At 47.9% G+C, this 19,703-nt stretch overlaps 1 protein-coding gene across 14 annotated transcripts in view; it reads right to left on the bottom strand.

Annotated features, from left to right (window-relative positions):
• The window catches only part of ATXN7 (ataxin 7), a 145,174-nt gene that overhangs the window by 21,891 nt on the left and 103,580 nt on the right, over nt 1–19,703 (bottom strand). For 13 of the 14 annotated variants that reach the window (XM_073230829.1, XM_073230830.1, XM_073230824.1 and 10 more), the window contains 7 exons: nt 15,051–15,303; nt 12,882–13,144; nt 12,355–12,437; nt 8,087–8,352; nt 6,424–6,622; nt 6,090–6,211; nt 1,087–2,038 (listed from right to left, as the gene is read on the bottom strand). In XM_073230829.1, coding sequence (XP_073086930.1) covers nt 1,087–2,038; nt 6,090–6,211; nt 6,424–6,622; nt 8,087–8,352; nt 12,355–12,437; nt 12,882–13,144; nt 15,051–15,303 — 2,138 coding nt within the window. The remainder of the gene's footprint in view (nt 1–1,086; nt 2,039–6,089; nt 6,212–6,423; nt 6,623–8,086; nt 8,353–12,354; nt 12,438–12,881; nt 13,145–15,050; nt 15,304–19,703) is intronic. The other variant, XM_073230835.1, reaches the window with a different exon arrangement.

Raw genomic sequence — 19,703 nt, 5'->3', positions numbered from 1 at the left:
GTCACTACAAACCAAGAGATAAAGGCACATTTTCACAAGTCCAGGAAGCGCCTGCTCAAGGAGCCAAATGACATACCAAATAGCCGCAATACACTTGAGGTTCAAACAGAAGAATTTAAGTGTTTGCTATTTAAATTCATGGTAATTATACTTTTGGCACTGGGCGCTACCTTCACACAGACGTGGGATGAGTATTTTATCACAGTGAAAGAAGTGTCCTGGTGCCTCCCCAGGAAGTCCTACCCTGGTGTTTGAGTTAAGTTCTGAAGATGAAGGCCAACAGAAACACTAGGAAGAGGCCCCGTTGTAAGTCAGGGCTCCGTGGGGAGGCTGCTGGAACCCCCTGTACTCGCCTGGCAGGATGTCCGGAGGAATGTGCTGAGGTGAGGGAGAAGCTGGAGGCAGGTGCACAGGACACGGAGAGCAGGTCAGAGGCCCGACCGGGGGAGTAGAGGGAGGGAGGCTAGTGGGCAGGGGAGGGGAAAGGGGCGCTGGTACCCGGGCAGCGTGTCTGCTCCTGGGCTGCTCCCGGGTGCCTGTTTATCTATTAGTCTCTGCTATGCCCACACCTCATGCTGCTTCCCTGCCTCCCTGGAAAACAGGGAGGAGAAAACACAGGGACAGAGTTAACCAGATACTCCGTAATTCTGTGACGGGAAAAATATTTAAAGCTTTTTCTTTATAACATTTAAATCATCCCTTTCTAGATCAGTTAGATCTCGGCCCGGCTTTCTCCAAAGGAACGCACTGGAGGGTCGCCCTCTGGGAAACCAGGCCTGCTTCCTCCCTGAACGGCACGCGGGCGCTCGCGGCTGCTGAGAGGCGCCCTGCTCTCACTCGATGGGTTCCGCATCCCTGCCCGCTGCCACGCTCCGCAGCATCCCCACCCAGCAGCATCTCCCAAGGCATCAGAAATCCTGGTAGGGCAAAGCCCGGTTTACCTTCCTATGGCCACAACTCTTCCTGTTTTAAAGGACACCGTGGAGCTGGACGTGCATTTACAGCCAAACCAACCGACCCTGCCACACAGACTCCAGGCTGGCGGGGAGCCGTGGGCCCCCCAGGCGCCCGCAGCCCACTGCCTACCTGATGGAGGAGGGAGCTGGTCACCAGTGCTGGGGCCCCGGGGCTGCTGCCCGTGTGCCTCACGTGCATGTTGTTCACGGCGGGCGATCGGGGCACCTTGGTGGGTCTGGTGCCGCTGCTGACGCTGCCCGAGCCAGGTGAGCACTTCCTCTTCTTCCCTATGAGTTTGTCCAGCGGAGTGTGTGCATGCGAGTAGCCGCCGTGGGAGTTGATGGGCAGCTCGCCGGCCTGGTGGATGAACGGGCCCAGCGAGAGCGTGGAGTCGCCACTGTTTACCATCACGCTCATCCTCTTGATGGACTCCGCGGGGCTCCCTCCAGGGGGGCCCCTCCCTGCCTGGTCGTGCCGGACACTCACCGAGTTCGTCTTATTTGCCACACAGTTGAGGCCAATGCCATGGGAAGCCGGTACTGCTGAGGGGTAGGGAGGCCCCAAGGGAGCCACACAGTTTTTCCTGAAAGACTCCATGGAATGAGAAGACGAGGAGGAGGGGCGGGCGAGCAGCGGGGAGCTGTTCTTGCGTTTCTTTCCTGAGCCGCTGGTACTAGTGCTACTGGCGCTGTGACAGTTACTGCTGCTACCAGAAGACTCCTTGGGCCTTAAAGACTTGGATTTCAACTTCTGAGGTTTCCTGGGCATGGGGGAGCTGGGCACTGAGGAGAGGCCAGAGGGCGTGGAAGGGGACGAGGAGGAGGACACTTGTCTGCATTGCATACTGCACACAGGATCCACTGCCCCGGAGGTGGCAGGCTGTGCATTTAGTGTGGTTCCATGAGCTGGTACCGATTTGCTATTTGGGCAGATGCAGGTGGACGAGAGCAGGACAGGGGATGTAGACACGGTGGCTGCTGCCAGATAGCTGACCCCACACTGTGATGGCAGCACCGAGTTTGTCCGGTGAGGAACACGTGTAGAGACGGGCGACGTGGTGCTGGGCACTGGTGGGATTTTCCTGCAGAATGGGAGAGGGTGGTGAGTAGTACTCAGCACAGCCATTCATGGGAAGCTTCAGAGAGACACCCCTTCACCTGGCACCAAGAGGCACCCCCAGCAAAGGGTGGCTCGGAAATCACAGCCAGTCCCATCACATCTCCCCTTCAAGCCCTTCAGCGCCTCCCCGGGGCTCACAGAATGATGGCCTTTAACACCGAAAACCTCACCTGCAGCTGCTGCCCCCATCACACGGCCACCGCCCACCCACCAGCCCCAGTTCCCTGATTCCAACCACCGACCTTCCCTAAACAGGCCATTCCAGAAGACCCTCCTTGCCGTCTGCCTAGAACCCTCTCACCTCAGCTTCTGGTCATCCTTCAGTTTCAGCCCACCAGCACCTTCTCAGAAACTTCCCGACCATCCTGACATGCTCAGCCTCCCATGGGCATTGTCCCCTGCTCCCAGACTCTGTGGGACTCAGGGGAGTTTTAATGCATGACTGGTGATGGCTGTCTAACTTCTCGCAGACAGAGCAACCCACAGCTTGGTTAGCACTGTAGCCCACAGCCCAGCGCAGTGCCTGGGACACAGGAGGTGCCAAGTACTGAGAATTCATGAATGGGTGAGGAAATGGAAACACACAGCTAACAGCAACAACTGCTAGGTCCCAAATGCCGGCCAGCATGGCTGTACAGGGGAATCAAGCCCCTGACCTACAGGGATTTTCCAGTCACAGTGTTCTCTTACTGATGTCTGTGCAAGGTACCTCTCTGGGGACATGGAAGCCGGTCACATGCTCACACTAGGGTGGCCCCTTTTTATTTTAGCTGATTTTAAAATGTGATAGCACCAAAACTCAAAGCCTGTGCATCAGAATTAACACTGAGGCAGTAAACAGAAAGCGGCCTGACTGGAAGTCAAGTGCCAGGATGGCGCTGCTCCTGCCCAGTCACAGCACAGCCGGGGACCCGGTTCCTCACAGCTCAGGTGACAGCGTGGACCTAGACTGCTGCCAAAGTGCTTTCCAGATGCCTCTGAGAAAACTACAGTTATTCATAAAAGGAATGAGTTACTTCAAATGTTTGCACCGGCTTTAAAGCTCCCGTTCCAGAGTATAGCTCTGGCCTGAATTCAGGGCTTCCCAAAGTGGGTCTGCACACTGGAATCATCCGTGGGACTGTGGCTGCACCCAGACGGACCACACCAGAATCTCTGGAATTAGCAATTTGTACAGCCTTCCCGGCTGAATTCCCTGAGAGGCTTATGAGAAATGCTGAGTCCCTAGGTGCTACCCCAGACCTGCTTCATCAGAGTCTGTATCTCTCCAAGACCCCCAGGCAGTCCGTGGGCAACGGCGCCTCTGGGACACTCTGCCCTAAGCTCAGGAGCCCTGCTCACTGGGTGCAGAGGCGGCCCGTGACCACCAGGTGGTGCAGGCAGGAGGCGCCTACAGACCAGGCCACAGACACCAACCCCTGGGAAATGAGAGCCTTCCGCAGGGGCGGGTATGTCACTCTCTCCTGACGTCATTGATTTCTTCTCTTAAGAAAAAAAAGTCTTAACTCATTACCTTTGGTATAAAGATGAGACAAAGAATAAAAATGCTACCCTCTGGGGAGTGGGTGAGAAATAGAAACACAGGGAGACCTTTCCACTGTATACCTCTTTATATCCATTTTTCTTTCTATAGCCAAGTGAATTTATTACCAATCTAAGATGTGAAAACTCCTCATTCAAAACAAAAAGCCCTCTGGAAAACGTCCCAGGCCCTCCTGAGAGGAAGTGGATCAGGGGTCCCAACTCAACAGCAAGCAGGCACTGACAGGGACCATGGGAGCATGGAAGTGGTCTTCTCGGAGGTGGCCGTGCTCCAGAGGAGGTGCTGGTCTGATTTCACCCGTCTAGACTCCACACACTAGAGATGCCCCATTTCACTGTCACACTCAAATCCTACCTCCACTTTCCCCCAGATTAGCCCCAGTAAGTAACTAAAGAACTAGGGGCTGTGCAGAGTGCCCCCCAGACCAGCAGCGAGGACTACTGGCTCAGCCGGAACCGGACCTGCGCCACTCAGCGACTTGCCTGACTGCCTCAGGGACGCCACCTGGGGACAGGGCTCCCCTGGCTGAGAAGCACCGAGCCTCCCCAGCAAACCCTCAGGGGCGGTTCCTCAAGCCCCTGGCCTGGCCCCTCTCTCCCCAGGCCCGGGGACCAAGTTCATCACTGAGCAACACGTCTGACTCTACTGCACCATCTTTTTTAAAACCGAAAGTCTTGTCGACAGAAAGGAATGGCTTCCTCCTCATAGGAAGCAAAGGACTGATAAGGAAGAAGGCCTCTTAACAGAGAGAGGGACAGTGGAGTCCAGCTCATGATCCTGCTTCCTCAAAAGTTCACAGCAGAGAGGAAAACCTCCGCACAAGCCAGCGGGAACCGAAACCATCTGTACCCGCCAGCCCTGAGCTACCAATCAGTGTAAGGGGAACGGAGCGTCCTGAGGACCCTGCTGTCCTTAGACAAGCACCCTAAATATACAGTTTATTAAGCTCCATGAGCTCTCCACGCCCCAGCAGGCAGCTGCAAGGAGAGAGAAGTGAGACTTCAAGTATCTTGGGATCCCCTGATGCAAACCACTGTCCAAGGCTGTCTCTGGGCAGCAACAATGTTCCTCTGTGAAGAAGGGAGAGCAACCTCTTCTCTCGTAATCAGCAGAAAGAAATGAGAAATAGAGAGGCAAAGTAACACTACTCTAGGTCTGATTTTCTAAGTGAACAAATGCAAGTACTATTAATGATCATGGAGATGGTTCTTTGGACTGTGGACTATCTGAGGCCTCTCGCCAGCTTCCTCTGAATTTATTAGGAAACCAAGACAGAGGCCAATGGATAAACTAGCAGAGTGCATTCAAGGAGGCACAGTAAATGGTGCCCGAAGAGACGATACAGGTTGACTTACGGATTACTGGGCAGTCCCCTTAGCAAAGCCCAATGTTTCCCCAAGTAGGCTCCAAACACTTGTTCCCCAAGATGCTCCTCTAAAGGTGCTCCCAGGTAAAGAGCTTGGGAGGCATTCCACATTATACATGAGAGCCCCTGCTCTGCGGGTTACATGGACAAAGCCTATTAAAGGCTATGGGAAGTCCTGCAGTAATGAAAACCTTTCACTTCAGGAAAAGCTCTGCTAATAAAGAGTTGGCCATCAAACACTCTTCCACTTAAAATCCTCTTTGGGAAACACTGGCATCCACAATACCACACAAGATGATCGTCTTCTCTTAAATTATACATCAGAACACACAACTCCTCTACCTTAAACCCTCAACATCTCCCTGTCACACTCAGAATCAATTTCATTGTCACCTGGGGCCTGCCTACCTATTGGATGTCTTGTACTATGCTTTCTCAAACAAGCCAAGTTCTTTTATGACTTCAGACCTTCACATGCATGGTTCTTCTGGCTAGAACTCACTTCTCCCCTGAGTCCTTCTCAGTCCAAGGGCTGCCTCTTCAGGCAGGTTTCCCCTACAGCCCTCTGGCCCATTCATTATTTTCCCATCTTAGCTCTTTGGAACTAAACTGCTTCTGGGTCCAAATCCTGGCCCTAACACTAACTTGCTGGGCGACTTTGTTTCTGTTTCATTATCTATAAAACAGGGATAATCGAGGTAGCCTGACTCAACAAATTGCAAAAATACATTTAGTAAGTTCCCTGGCATACAGTAAGCTCTAAGTATTAGCAATTATTAGTGTTTCCATTATCTCTTTTATGACAAGCTATCACCTCTGTCTTCTCTTTATTAGTTTTTGTGTTTCTCTCCCAACTAGACTGTGAACTCCATACATGCAGGAACTGCTCTAATCTGGAATCCAGCACCCAAAAGAGGCACACCTGCTGAAAGAGTGAATGAATGAATGATTAGGGGCTGTCCTCTCAGGGCTGGTCCGAAGCCATGTTTTTATTTCAGGTAAGTTCAGCACCATCACAGCACTCCGATAGGAAATGAGGGGCGGCAGCACTAAGTATAGTCAGTCCCCTCTCCCCACCCCAGAGGCAGGGGGACCAGTACTCACTTCCACAGCTGCGCATTCAGATGCTTCTCCACCATGAGGCTGAGGGCGCAGCGAAGCCGGTTCCACCTGGAGTCAAACACGTAATAGCCTCTCCCAATCTGCCGGCTCCCAAATGTGCAAAACTGCAAGAGAGCAGAGCCACAGGTGCTTGCTAAGTGCGACGGCGGCACATGCGGGAGGTGAGCGGCAGGCCATGAAGCACGGCAGCGGCAATGCCTACCCCGAGGTCCATGGAGAGAAAGGGAAAAGCCCGAGATGGCCCCAGATGGAACGCATGCAGTCCCGGGGAGCCCCACTTGGGGCGGGTCAACGCGGGGGTAGGGGTGGCACTTACAGACGCTGGCTGGGGATGGTGACCTGAATAGTGACAGTCCAGTTTTTCAACAGACTCTTCTTTGTCATCGCCTTCTCCCTCCTCACTGGATAACCGAGAAGCTGGCTCAGTAGCAGGCAGGGGAGGGTGTGGAGATTCATGGACTGGAGAAGGGTCCATGGGGGTACTCCCACCTTGCTGAGCAGGGCAGCCTGGAGGCCTTGGTGAGTAGAAAGTGCAGTGCTTATCAGATCACAGGTCTGGGAATCAGCTGCCTTAACTCAGACACAACATCGTACCCAAAACCACCTAGGGAAGCTGTGGGGTCCGCCACTAGAGCTGGGGAAAGATGCTGATCTGGGGGCCTGGGAGCGGCACAGCGGAGCCACCCTCCTCAGCTGTGTGGCGTCTAAGTGGGCTGTTTGCCAGATCCAACCAAAGGGAACTGATTACTAGCTCTCCTTCCTCTAGCCACTTGGGTTGCTCAGGTCCGCCTCCTATTCTCCCTAAAGAAGGGGAAATTTAAGAGAATTCTTTCTTTGATTCCTCTTCAAATTCAATTTGGGTTATGAAGGCAATAAATCAGATGACTGACTAAGTGCTTGAAAATAACCTAAGAGGGACAGCAGGTGATAAAAGGGGTAGCATTAAGGCTTTACGTGGCTCACATACAGCCTCTCTCACTCAAGGACAGTGATGTATTTTCCTACATATATAAAGGCCCGGGGACTCTAGAATTAAGCTTACTGTTTTATAGATGGGAAAACTTCAGTAAGGAGATGGTCAAGGATGGACCTGGTAAGAAACTGACAGCATGGGCCCAGGGGCTCCTAGAGAGCCTCCTCCAGACCCTTCCACAGGGATGCTCAGACACCAGAGAGCTCATGCCAGACAGGCGCAAGAACACACCTGGGCTCCCAGGGAGGCGGCACTTCCATCCGCCCATGACCATGTCAAGGAGCAAATGCACGAGGATGATGGAGGCGCAACAGCAACCGAGGGGCAGCACGTTCCTGAGCAGGAGCTCTTGGTGCCAATGGCCGACCCTAAAGGCTCTCATTCTCTACACATTTCACTGCCCTTCCTCCAGAAATGGGGTGCAAAGTCCCTGACTCTAACTTGGGTAAATACACAAGCACACATACACATACATTCAGTCCAGCATCACTGTCTCCCACATGTAAGTTCTTGGTAAAACATGGATCCCTTGCTTACTACACAGCTAAAATGCCAATGCATGCTTAGGTCAAAATCCCAAATGAGTGAATGAAAAAACATGTAGGTAAATGGATGCTGTAGGAATTCGGGCTGAATGCCTGTCCCCAGCAATGATACCCACTGCTGTATTTTGCAAGAAGCAAGACAAAATGAATGGGAAATTGCTGCTGAAGCCATGTGAGATGTTTCAGTCACCATCCTGCAAGCAGGATCCAAGTTTCCACCCTGCTCAATGAGGTAAAGGGATACCTAATATTAAGCACAAGTAGAGCCGATAACTCTAATTTTATTCAGCTGCTTGCATTTGGCCAACAAGAACCCTGGTTGAAAAATTAAGGATGAACTCAACTTTTTTTTTTCTTAAAGCAAAACCTAATCAGATAAATATCTCAGCATCTCATAGCAATTTAGTGCCTGCAAGTCTGTTCTCTGAAGGAGGGAGAAAGGGCTGGAGGGCTTGACTTACCTTGGAAGACTGGGGGTGTGAGGTTTAGGTTTACTAGCTATGAAAGGCTTTGATTCGGAAGGAATCACTCCGTGAGAGTTTTGGTGTGGCTCCTGTGAAGTTCTAGGAGGGGTGGGATGCGGGTCCCTGAGAGGCTGTGTTGGTTGCTGAGAGTCCGGATGGCGAATCAATTCCTTTTCCCTGGTTTTGTTTTTGTGCTCGGCTAATAACACATCAAATCGCTTTCTTCTGCCCTGGACAGCTCTCCGCTGGGTTAAGGAATGTGTCTGCAGACCAAACAAATATGGAAACTGAGGCATATCAGCAGTAATTTTTTCTCTGTCATATATCCAAAATTTCTCTTATTCCTAATAAAGAAGCAATCCAGACCATTAGCATAGTCAAATGCTGTTAAACATTTTATAAGCTAAAAATTTTAAGAGTATCATCTTCTTTCTTTAGCGAGGATAGAAACACATTCCAGGCTCCAAATATATGAGGACTTGGTGATGTTATTTCCGTAAGAAAAGAGAAGGAATGCTAGCTGTGCCACCTCGTACATAACAGAGTGGCAAACAATAGAAATAAACAGGTGACAGGTAGTGTCAAGGCTCTTACCAACTCCGTAAGAAAAAAAAATCCCTCTTCAGGCCATTGAGAGTTTTGAATCTCAGAAGGCAGGAAACACTTATCCACGAAACATGTACCAGAAAGTCATGTTTCAGTAACTGCTAAAGTAAAAATTAAACACAACTGTCTCTATTCCAGTGAAAATGCCATGTAAAGAGACCAAGTGGCTCAAGGCGCCCTGAAGGCAGGGCTGCTACAGCCAGGGGAGACCTCAGAGAAGTACAGACTCTAAGGCTGAGAGGAGAAAGGCTGTGAGCAAAGTGAAGCCCTATAGACAGACACTGTGGAAGCGGACAAAACAGGACAGACAGCATTCCTGGATCTTAAGACGGGTCTGATTCCAGAATTATGAAATGGTCACACTGAGCAAAGCAAGGCCAAGTGACAGCAGCACTTTTCTTAAGAGGGGATAATATAAACGAGTGGTCAAGCACATCTTATAAGAAAATGTCCAAATACATTGGAGAATTACTGTTTGTTTGTTCTAAAGGCTTACTTGGGGCTAACCCTATTCCTAGCAGAACAGAAAGTCAAGTTAACCTGACCGCTAATTGCATGCTGGTCTGGAAAAAAAAAAATTCAGGGCCACCAAATTAGTGGCCCCCAAATCACATATCCCAAACCTAGGTAAACTCACTCACATGCCTCATCTCTTTTATGTCACAAAAATACTGCAAACGATACTTAGTGCGGTCTTGGCCCTTCGCATCATACAAATGCTCTGTAGGTTCACAAGTTTTCTTCAGTTTAATGGGCTAAAGGGGGAATTAGGCTTCTAATGCTCTTCTGAAATTCAGTAACACAACCCACCCACCCCAACTAGACACACTGCTTAGGGCTGCCCAAAACCTAACCTGACAGAGAGTTAAATGTGTTTAGTTTCTTTTAAAATTTTTACTTAATTTTTTAAAGTATGTAGTATATCCACAAGAAAGAAACTAGATGGAGACAAAGAACTTCATTTTGTTCAATGATGTACCAACATGCACTACAGCAACTGACACTCAACCAGCGCTTCAAACAAAACATATATAAAAGTAATGGCCCTCCAGTGAGGTGCTGAATGAACCAGCGAAGAGCTAATGTCCCTGGTCCACGTGCCTGTCTCTCCAGACAGATGTAGAAGGCTCTCACCTTTGATATGTCCCCTGCTGCTTAGCACAGCAAAGCCAAGTGAAAAAAGTAGGTAGAGAAAATCAGTATTTTCCTGGCTCACTTTGAAGAGCAAATAGGACTGCCACTGAGCTCTGAAGAACCTTCCACACACAAGTCTGATGCCCCTTCCCCCCAGGACTGCGGGGGGCTGCCCGAGGCCCCCGGGCCCCACACGCCCTACCGCCTGTGCTCCCTGCTCCTGCCCCTTGGATACCAAGCACCCCTCCTCCTGCTGCTCAGCCCCCTGGCTGCCTGTCAGAACCTAAGCGCGGAGCCTTCCTGCATGCTGTTCCCTCTGCCTCCCTCATGCCTCTTGGCCCAGATAAGTCATCTGGATTTCAGCCCAGCATTCCCAGCCCAATCCTCCTCCTATTAAAGGCCATCAGAACACAAGCCTCCCTCAGTGGTAACTTTGCACTGATCTGAGTAATTATCAAACGAATCTCCATCTTTCTCATTAGATGGTAAGCCCCACAAGGGGAGGGGCCTTGCCTTGATTTGTGTAAAGCCTGTGTCTTCTGAGGCCTCAGCCTCTGCTCACAGATATGAGCAATAAAAACCACTACAATGACTGCAGACAAGATGCAAGGGAGGCACAGAGGATGTAAAACAGGACATGAGACAGACGAGGAGGCGAGAACTGTGCGCTGAGAGTGGCAGGCAGACGGCGTGGAACAAGTAACAGGAGCCAGCAGCCTCAGACCCCAGGCCCTGAGGAGGGTGACGACCTGAGTCTAAGGCGGGAGAGCCCTGGGCAGCAAGGTGGGGGGTGGGGGCGTTCAGCGGGGGCATGCAAGCTAATTTTAGCTCTCCACAGCTTAACAGATCCAGGCCACAGCAGAGGCCAGGGACGAAGAAGCACCGGCCAACACAAGAGGAAGAAAGCAGGGGCAGGCCTGCCAAGATGCTGCCTGCCTACTCTGCCAGTTGTGTGCGGAACTCGTCATGACACAGCAGGGCTGAAGAAATGTATCAGTGCGAAGACAGGCTTAGCACCATGCTGCAGTCATGACACCCCTTCACAGGACACCTGGAGAGCACACACGACTTTGAAAGGACAATGGAAGAAAAATGCAGCATCTACACAGAGGCGGTCTGACACCCATCCATAAAGGTTCAGGAGGAATGCTGGTCAAACTCCTCACGGGTTCTGAATTAATAAAGCTTTTGGTTAACCAACATGCCTCACTGATGGCTTAAAAAGAGCATCTTGAATAAAGCAAGCACCCTCTGCTGACCATAGGCATCGTTATACTGAGAGGTCCTGAGATTTCTGAGAAATGTTACTGAGAGTCAGGTAGGCAAAGAGGTCAGGCAGCTGTGGTCCTGACATGGGGCAGGGCTGAGGTGTGCTTTCAGACCCTCAGGGGCAGCGGAGATGGACGTTGACTCTGCAGAGCTCAGATGGCCACCTTCAAAGCACTGCAAGGACACGCCACTGTATGTGCTCAGTTATTATATAAAAAAAATAAAAGCAATTTGTCCTGAGATAGGAGCTTTCAACCTGGAGGTTCAGGGACAGGCTTGCAGTCCATCAGTGCCTGACAATTATAAATGTGAATTAAAGTAAGAACACTTTGAAATAACATTTCATATTTATAAATATTTTAACATTCCTCTGGTGTTTAGGGGGAGGTGTAGGTAGGGCCTGAAGCGCATTATCCAAATGGAATCTTCAGTAAAATTTAATGTGACACACTAAAGTTTTATTAAATTTTTAGAAGACAACACTAATTTTTATAACATTTACCCCCCTCATCCACAAGGGCTTTTAAATCACTTCAAAGCAACAATCGCTAATACTTTCTGAACCCTTCTGAAGGAAGGTGGGAACACTGTCCAGAGAAGTGCCCACAAACATATGTGCTGTGTATGTAGGGGGATCCACTGAAGCCACCACCCATTAACCCCTTTTAGAGCAAATACACATCTTGTTATTAGTCTACTGACATTTTAAAGGAAAACTTAGAAAGGAGATCATTTTCCTTAGTCTACATGTAAATTATATTGTATGTTACTTAGCAATTTTTAAGAACTAGAAAAAGTAAGTCTATCTCAAAGACATAGATTTTTTTTTAAGTGGCTTTTTAAAATTTAACAACCACAGATTACACAAACACTTAGGGATATTCACATATATGCAAAAGAAACTTCTGGACTTGTTTGAAGTTTGTACAATTTAAACCACTATAAATCACAGCCTCTCATATTACAATTTCTGGAAGAAATATTAAAAGTCTATGACAATAACAGACTGATCAGAAAAGAACACCATTCCTCTGGATACAACACTGCTCATTAGAAGCAAAATCTGTCTTAAGAGTATAGCTTATAACAAGACTTCCCATTTTCAGAACTTGAGGCATTCTTTGCCAAAACTAAGCCGTTCTCTCATTTACAGAACTGACAATGACAGGTGAACCCTGACTGGGTTAATTTAATGCAGTCCAGCCCAGTCCCCTGTTCTTACCCAAGGAGTCAGCTTTGAGCACAAACCCACTTACCTTGCATGTCAAAGACCGGGTACAGGGCTTCTTGGTGTCAAGATCAATGACCCCACAATGTATGTCAGGATCAAACTCTCTTTCTGTCAAAGGCACACAGACATTAAAATGCGCTCACCAAACACTCCTTCATTTATTTTGAAAATAATAGGAAAAATCTCAAGACAGAGAAACTGATAAAACTATAACCTGAAGAAATCTGCCTCACTGTGAATAAATATGAACTCTATATCAGGTGAACACACGAAGTGGGGCTACTGCTGTCAGGTAACAGGAAGGAGACCATCCCACCGGCCTTACCCATTACCCCTTTCGGCAACCCACTGCTATAAGGCTATGCTCATATCACCGGCACACACATACACTGTGAACCCAAGAATGGAGAGGTCAAGCCAACTACTTAAGGAACTTCCTCCTGACGCTGAAGTTGACCGGTCTTAAAAAGGGGACTTTCAGATAGCAGTTCATTTGCTGCCCTATGAATGCCCACTTAATAGAGAAACATTAAGGGAAAAATGAGAATTTACCTGATAATCTCTTATTTAAAAATTTCCTGTTATTGGAATTATCTTCAGACTTCTTTTCCAGAGTAGGTGGTGCAGGAAGCCCTTTGCCATTCAGAATCTGTCCAGGTGAAGGCAAGGTTGGCTTTGGTATTGAGGGGCAGTTAAGGCCAGGCTTGACTGAGGAACTCACAGTAGCAGGACAGGTGGGCCCCACTGCACATTTCAGTAGTGCACCATCCATTTTTGGATGAATCTTTTCCACTTTGACAGAGGGCGTCATGCTGCTGGGGGAGGAAGTGAGAACACCAGCACCTGAGTGCCCATGATCCCGGGGATGTGAGCGGAGGGCAGAGGGCAGCGCCAGGCACTGCACAGAGTGAGGCTCCCACGCGGGGCACCTTAGGAAGTTTCTAAGGACTACCTAGAAAACTCAGTAAGGTTCACATTTATTCAGTCTAAAGCCCTTTGGCTAGGCGAAAAGCTCCAGTGGACCATCCGATTTACCGAATTTCTCATCATTCCAGAACAATCTTACACATGCACCTGAGGGAAATGTAGACCTGATACACAATATAATTCAGGCAGGAAGCAAGCTATGACACATTCTAGAAGGACCAGAAACTACCTATGGGACCCGTAAAGAATGTAAGAACTGTCATTTTTAAGAAAGGATCCACCAAAACAAGGCAAACTGAGCAGAGAAAGAACAACTGGAATTAGAGGACATTTCCAAGAAATGTCACTAAGGACTCAGGAGAACCCAAAGGAGCCTACCGACCAGCCTCTGAGGGGAGGCGCTCTGCCCCGTGGGTGGTGGCATGACTGCGGCAGGGGTCACTCTCCAGTCCCTGGAGGCGTCTAGACAGGAGCCCTCAAGGTAAGTGCCTGCCAGCACTGAATACCTGCGCCACTAACAAAGGACTGACTCTTCTTGGACTCGCAGTGACACCATCACTTGGGTGGCAAGTGCTGGATGAAGCTAACAGTTGGCCTGGTCCCCGTCTAATGCTCAGCTCCACATCCGAAGGCTTGCGCGGACGGTTTTGTGAACTCTGCTCAGTGGAGTCTGTGCTCTAACAGCTGCTAATCTGGCGAGCGACCTCACACGGCACTGACAGTGTCTCTGGCTTTCACACAGCTCCAGGAATGAAAGCCAAGCTTGCTGGACTTGCACTCCTGACAGAGGAGCAGAGGCTGGGGGCTTAGCAACTGGGACAAACAGCACCAAACAGCTGTACCTGGAACTGCCTGACAGCAGCCCTCTCCCAGCTGGCAAGGTCCCTGAGCAGGAGCAGGTGCTGGGCTCTGCCCCGAGATTAACCAGGTTATCAGACCTTGGGACTGAGATGTGTGGCATACCCTCCAAGAGGGAGGCAGGCCAGGGAAAAGCCACCAGCCACAAAGGCAAGATACGTTTCCATGGAGTGCCCGGCTGCCCCTCATGTGACCAGAGGAGCCACTGTGGAAACGTGCGGAAGCCTCGTGTGGTGGGCGTGAACTTCTTGTGTCCTCCCTCATCACGGCTGCGAGGTGAACCCAAGACTGCAGCGAGGAAGCAATGCTTCCCTATTTGCTTTGCAGGACTCAGAAAATCCTAGAACAGCATCTGGGAGTCTCTTTGCCTTTTTGTTCCAATGACTACCAACAGCAACAGCATCCATTTGTTTACTGTCTTCTGTGGGGCAGACACCACGCCAGGGGCTTGATTCTAATATACTAATTCTACTACTCCTAGTAACTGCATGGTGGCTGTTAATCTCAGATTCGAGAGAGCAGTGCCTCATCCGAGGCCATGCAGCTCCAAAGTAATAGAAGTGGGATCTGAACCCAGGCCTCTCCAGATGTTAGGGCTACCGGGCTAAATCTCCTCAACCTTACCACACTTCCTTCTTATCTGAAAAATGGGGCAACGGTAATACATATTTGATGGGATTGCTGTGATAATTAAATGGCAATACACATGAACAGCTGAGTTTCAGTAGCCGGCACACAATAAAGCGTCAATCAATAAACATTATTAACTGTACTATTACTGCTATTTCTACTTGGTAAAGTCTCCTACGATGTGACAGGGAAGCAAGAGGAGACAAAATACATGGTACATGCGGACTTTCCGCAAAGCGGCTCTTTGCCATGACTGCAGGCAGTCCCGTTCCCACGGGGGCTTCCCGACCCCGGGGTCATACTCACATTCTACCATGGGGGACTCGACTTGGCTGAAAGGACTGCATGGGCCTGGGGTTCCCCCTGAGCTGCAGTTTCTCTTTGGGCGATTTCAACAACTTGGAACTTAATGAGGATGTGCTCAGAACACCTCCACTGGAAGACCGGCTGCTTCCACTTCCGCTGCCGCCTTTGCTTTTGGACAGAGAAGGGAAGAAGGAAAATACTGAAGTAGGAGGAACGGCCAGAGAAGGCTTGCTGGATGAGCTGTGTCTTCTTTCTGAAAAGGAAAACAAAGGAAAAGAAAAAAAAAAGACCATGTTTCAGGCAAGTCTTCAATGGAACCCTGGAAGAATCCCCTGAAGTCAACACATTTAGGTTCAAATATGGGTCATTAAGGGAAAATATATTAAACTCAGAAGCTTTCAGAAGTGGCTTATCTAGGCTCCACAGACTCATTTAGGATTCTAGGAACTGGTCCTTCTGCTTGGGCAACATCTCAGCCTAAAGTGGTTTATCATTTATAGATAACCATTAGGAAATTAAACAGCCATTCTGAACCTGAAAATACTGGGTTTTGCATGCTAGAAATGAGCCTCGCTGGCCCCAACCTGCAGTTAGAGGGAAATCACTCACTCACTGCACAGCTCTGCTAAGTGAAGCTGCAGCACTTTCTTTCTTCCTCTCTAGCATAGTACCTCTCCAATTTTCAAAATTGCAAAATGCTATGAAACAAGTTGTGCCTTAATTTTTTTTGTCACTACCCACCAACATACGACACCAAACAAGAATGCTTCTAGGGCTATCTTATCATTCCTTAAGAATCTGTGCTAAAATTTTCCAGTGAATAACTTCACTCCCTTTTTTAATAATCTCACTTGATTACAGATGGTATAAGCTGTGGTTCACAACACTAAGACGCCAAAGGCACAAGACAAAACTATCACAAATAGCTATGTCTGTTTTTTTAAACCAGGAAGTAACGCATGATTAAGTACAGACTTACACAGGTTTGACTGAAATAAGTCTATCCACTGGAAAATCAGGTTTTCTGAGAGTAAGACAATCCATATTAAATAAATCTAGAGCTCTTGAAGAATGGTACCACCGGAAACAAGTAAAATATTTAGTAGCTTTATCTACTTAAGAACCTTATGATAGTAGCTGAGTGGCTGCTTTCAATTAAACTTGTAATTTAAAATGACACATTTGCTTAACTTTTAAAATGTATGTGGTCCAACATTTACTTAACACAGTATGGAAAGCATATGAGTTTTTTTTAATTAAGCAGATTACAATCAGTAACTACAAGCATCACACAAATGGTTTATTTCTGAAGGTCTTCCTAAAGGAGTCCAGAGTCTCTCTCTGAATCTGTGATGACTTATTCCCAGAAGGACATTAGTTCAATGATGAAATACTTAAGAACCGGATCTACACCAGGACAAAACTATTATGCTACCTACCTACAGACGAAATCCAAATTCTCCAACTAGACCACACATTGGAAAGACTAAATGGGTAGTGATTATAAATCACTTATAAGTACCTGTTGCTCCCCACAACCCCACGTGAAAACTGTGTGTAAGGAAGGGAAAACTAAAATAAGTTTAATAATTTTCCAAATTTGGCATCTGAAGTTTGCTTTGTTTTGTTTAATTTAGTTTTTCTCTCTTCTGTGATCCTAAAACACTGTCTGGAAATGCTTCAAGCATCAGCACTTGTCAGTCTGGACTGTAAAAATCTGCCTCCAGTTGTGCGACCTCCCTTGGATGACGGCACTTCCTGTCTCGGTCACCTGCCCCCCCACCCCCACCCCCCGTGAGGCGTGGCAGAGAGGCGGCCTTTGCTTAACATTTTCACAAACAGCAGACCTTTCTTTGCGAAGAGGAGTGGTTTTCAAATGGTCCTAGACCAGCGGCTCCTAACCATGGCTGCACATTGGCAAAACACATGGCCCTAAAAAAAAAAAAAATGCTGATGCCTGACTCCCAGCCTCAGAATTCTGACTTAGCTGGTTTGGAGCATGGCCTGAGCATCCAGACTTTTACAAGCTCCCTGTGTCACTGCTCTGTGCTGGCAAGGTTGAAAGCCTGCCTTAGACCAAGCTAACGCCTAAAGAACCATTAACCGTGGCTGAGTAAGTTAATATTTGTAGAGCGCTGAGAACCACTGCCTGGCACCTGGCACTATGTTTCAGGGTTTGCTAAATAAAGCTCACTGCTATTATTTGTCCTCAACTAGTATTTTCCCAGCTTCCACCAACTGCAAACTATTTCCCCTGTTCTTGGCAAAGCCACATAAAAATGCCATTTTTTACCCATTTTTATTTGGATTATCAACACTACATTCCCCACCCCTCATTAATATTCACGAGTCTGTCATGGGGACATCGTTGGTGTTTCGGACAAAACTGTTCTTTTACAGGATTTCAGGATGGTCAGAATTTCTGTTCCCCACCCCCTAATAACCAGCAGCACCCCTCCACCAGGACAGCCTGAAATAACCTCTCAACCCATTTTCAGATGGCCAGCATGAAGTAGGGCACCACCCTCAGTTGAGAGGTATTTTTCCAAAACAATAGTATCTATGAAACAACAGTTTGATAAGCATGTTATACAGATTTTCGAATATACATAAAAATAATTAAATGGTAAAATTTAAATATTCATCCTTGTTCATCTGCAAAAATCATCTTGTGTACTCCCGGTGGCAGTGCAGTAAAGGAATGATGCCATGTCTGTGGTACTAAGAGGGAAGAAAAATCCCAACTCTTTGACCTCTAAGAAGTTAACTCCGTTAACTATTCTCTGCATATCAGAATTTTCAAGCAAGTGTCTCAGAGTAAATATGTGTTTCCTCTTGATTTCAAACAATGTAAATAAAAATCTCAATCTAATTAAATATAGTCAAGTTCTGCTATAATGCTTGTTTCAGGAATATAAAATTATTCTGAAGCCATTAATAATACATGGAAAATGAGAGTATAATGGCATTTTGCATTTGCTTTTACAAGATTTCATCTGCAAGAAGCAGTTGTGAATGCAGAAAATTACACCTGGCTGAACTGAGCCACGTGGGAATCCACAGAACATACACAGCTGCCCTCTCCCCTGCCCGCAAACATCCACCACCCACCTCAATTCACCAGGGATGTGAGAGGCCACTCCATCCACGTCTGGTGCTACAACTTTCCCTCTACATCAGATAACCATCTTCCCACTATTTCACAACAGCTCTCAAGCAGCAACCTTTCTGACACCTGCTTCCAGAAGCAAAGGTCAGGTCATCTTCAAAGAAACTGTCTTATTCATGCATTTTTAAGCATTTAATCTATGTAAAATGTTGGTTTTGTTAAGTTCTGATCTTTTTCTGCACATGTCACTGATGAATTTTTCAGTGTTGTGCCCATACCCCATTTTCCCAATGAGTCTCATGTGGTTTTTATTGTGCAGTTTTGCATAGTGCAGCAATTTTTAGGCATGCATGTTGTTTTACAGCAGGACTGACTGTGACTTGAAGCTTGTCCTTTCACTTTTCTATTCCCATCATAGTCCATTCTCCCCATTTTCTTCAGTTAACACTTCTTATCTATTCACTCTTGATACAGGATTTCACACGAGAAAGTTAAGATTCAAAGCTCCCTGAACATTGAAAATCAGCTGATACACCAATAACATGTTTAAAAACTACTATTTTCTATTTCAACAATAAGAGCTACATATTACAATAAGAGCTACTTAAAAACTAAGAATGCCTATCATATGGATTTCTTTCACTAAAACTGAGACTGTGTGTGTGTGTGTGTGTGTGTGTGCGCGCGCGCATATGTGTGTGTGTAACTGAGATTTTGGCTTAAGTGTCAGCTCAAATCCTTGTCAAGCTGCTCAAGTAAGTTGTCCCTTCACATCATGGTCTAGGAACTTACTCTCTGGAAAGGGTGGCATCTGGCTTTTCCTCTTAGGAGAAAGCAAAAAGGATTTGGTAGTTGAGTAGGCCTCTCCTCATCTTTCACATGGGCCTCATTTTTCATAAGATTTTAAACTTATGGCTTTCCAGATCAACAGAGAAGTGGGCATGTTTTGGGACAGGTTAGGGACCTTACATTACATGGTGGCCAGATGTTAAGCATGAGTTTAAGCAGATGTCCAAGTTGAGTTTTCAAAGCGCTCCTCTCTCCAGAGTCTGACACCAGCCCGGAGAAAAACCACATGCTGTCCCTGAATTAGGAGGGCATGCTGAATGGCTCTAGGGGGGGTCGAGGTAGGCGGACTGACAGACAAATGCAGATACAGGGAAAGACAGAGCGGAGGCAGAAAAAGACAGCCATGGGTGAGTGTGTGTGTTTGGGGGATAAGGAGACCAGGCAGACAGACAAATGTGGAGATAGAGACAGTGGCAGAGAGAGAGGCAGGGGAACGGGACCAGGACCGGGACCGGGAGACAGACAGACAGCACGTGCACACCCACGAGGCGGAGGCGGTGGGTGCTCCTCCCCTTGTGGGCTGGACACGTCACACCACTGAAGGCGAGAGCAGGCGACTAGGGAGGTCCTTATTTATGTCTTCCAAAATGGAAAGCAATCAAGAATACTGAGCTCGTGATTTGGGATTCATGCTGAGATTTTAAAAATACACATATATAAGTATTGACACCCAAGTACAAACCAATAAGAAGTTC

This window comes from Manis javanica, chromosome 3 (assembly GCF_040802235.1).
Source record: "Manis javanica isolate MJ-LG chromosome 3, MJ_LKY, whole genome shotgun sequence".
Classification (NCBI taxonomy): Eukaryota; Metazoa; Chordata; class Mammalia; order Pholidota; family Manidae; genus Manis; species Manis javanica.
Note: the sequence above shows the minus strand (reverse complement) of the source record. Positions and strands in the feature narration are given on the sequence as shown.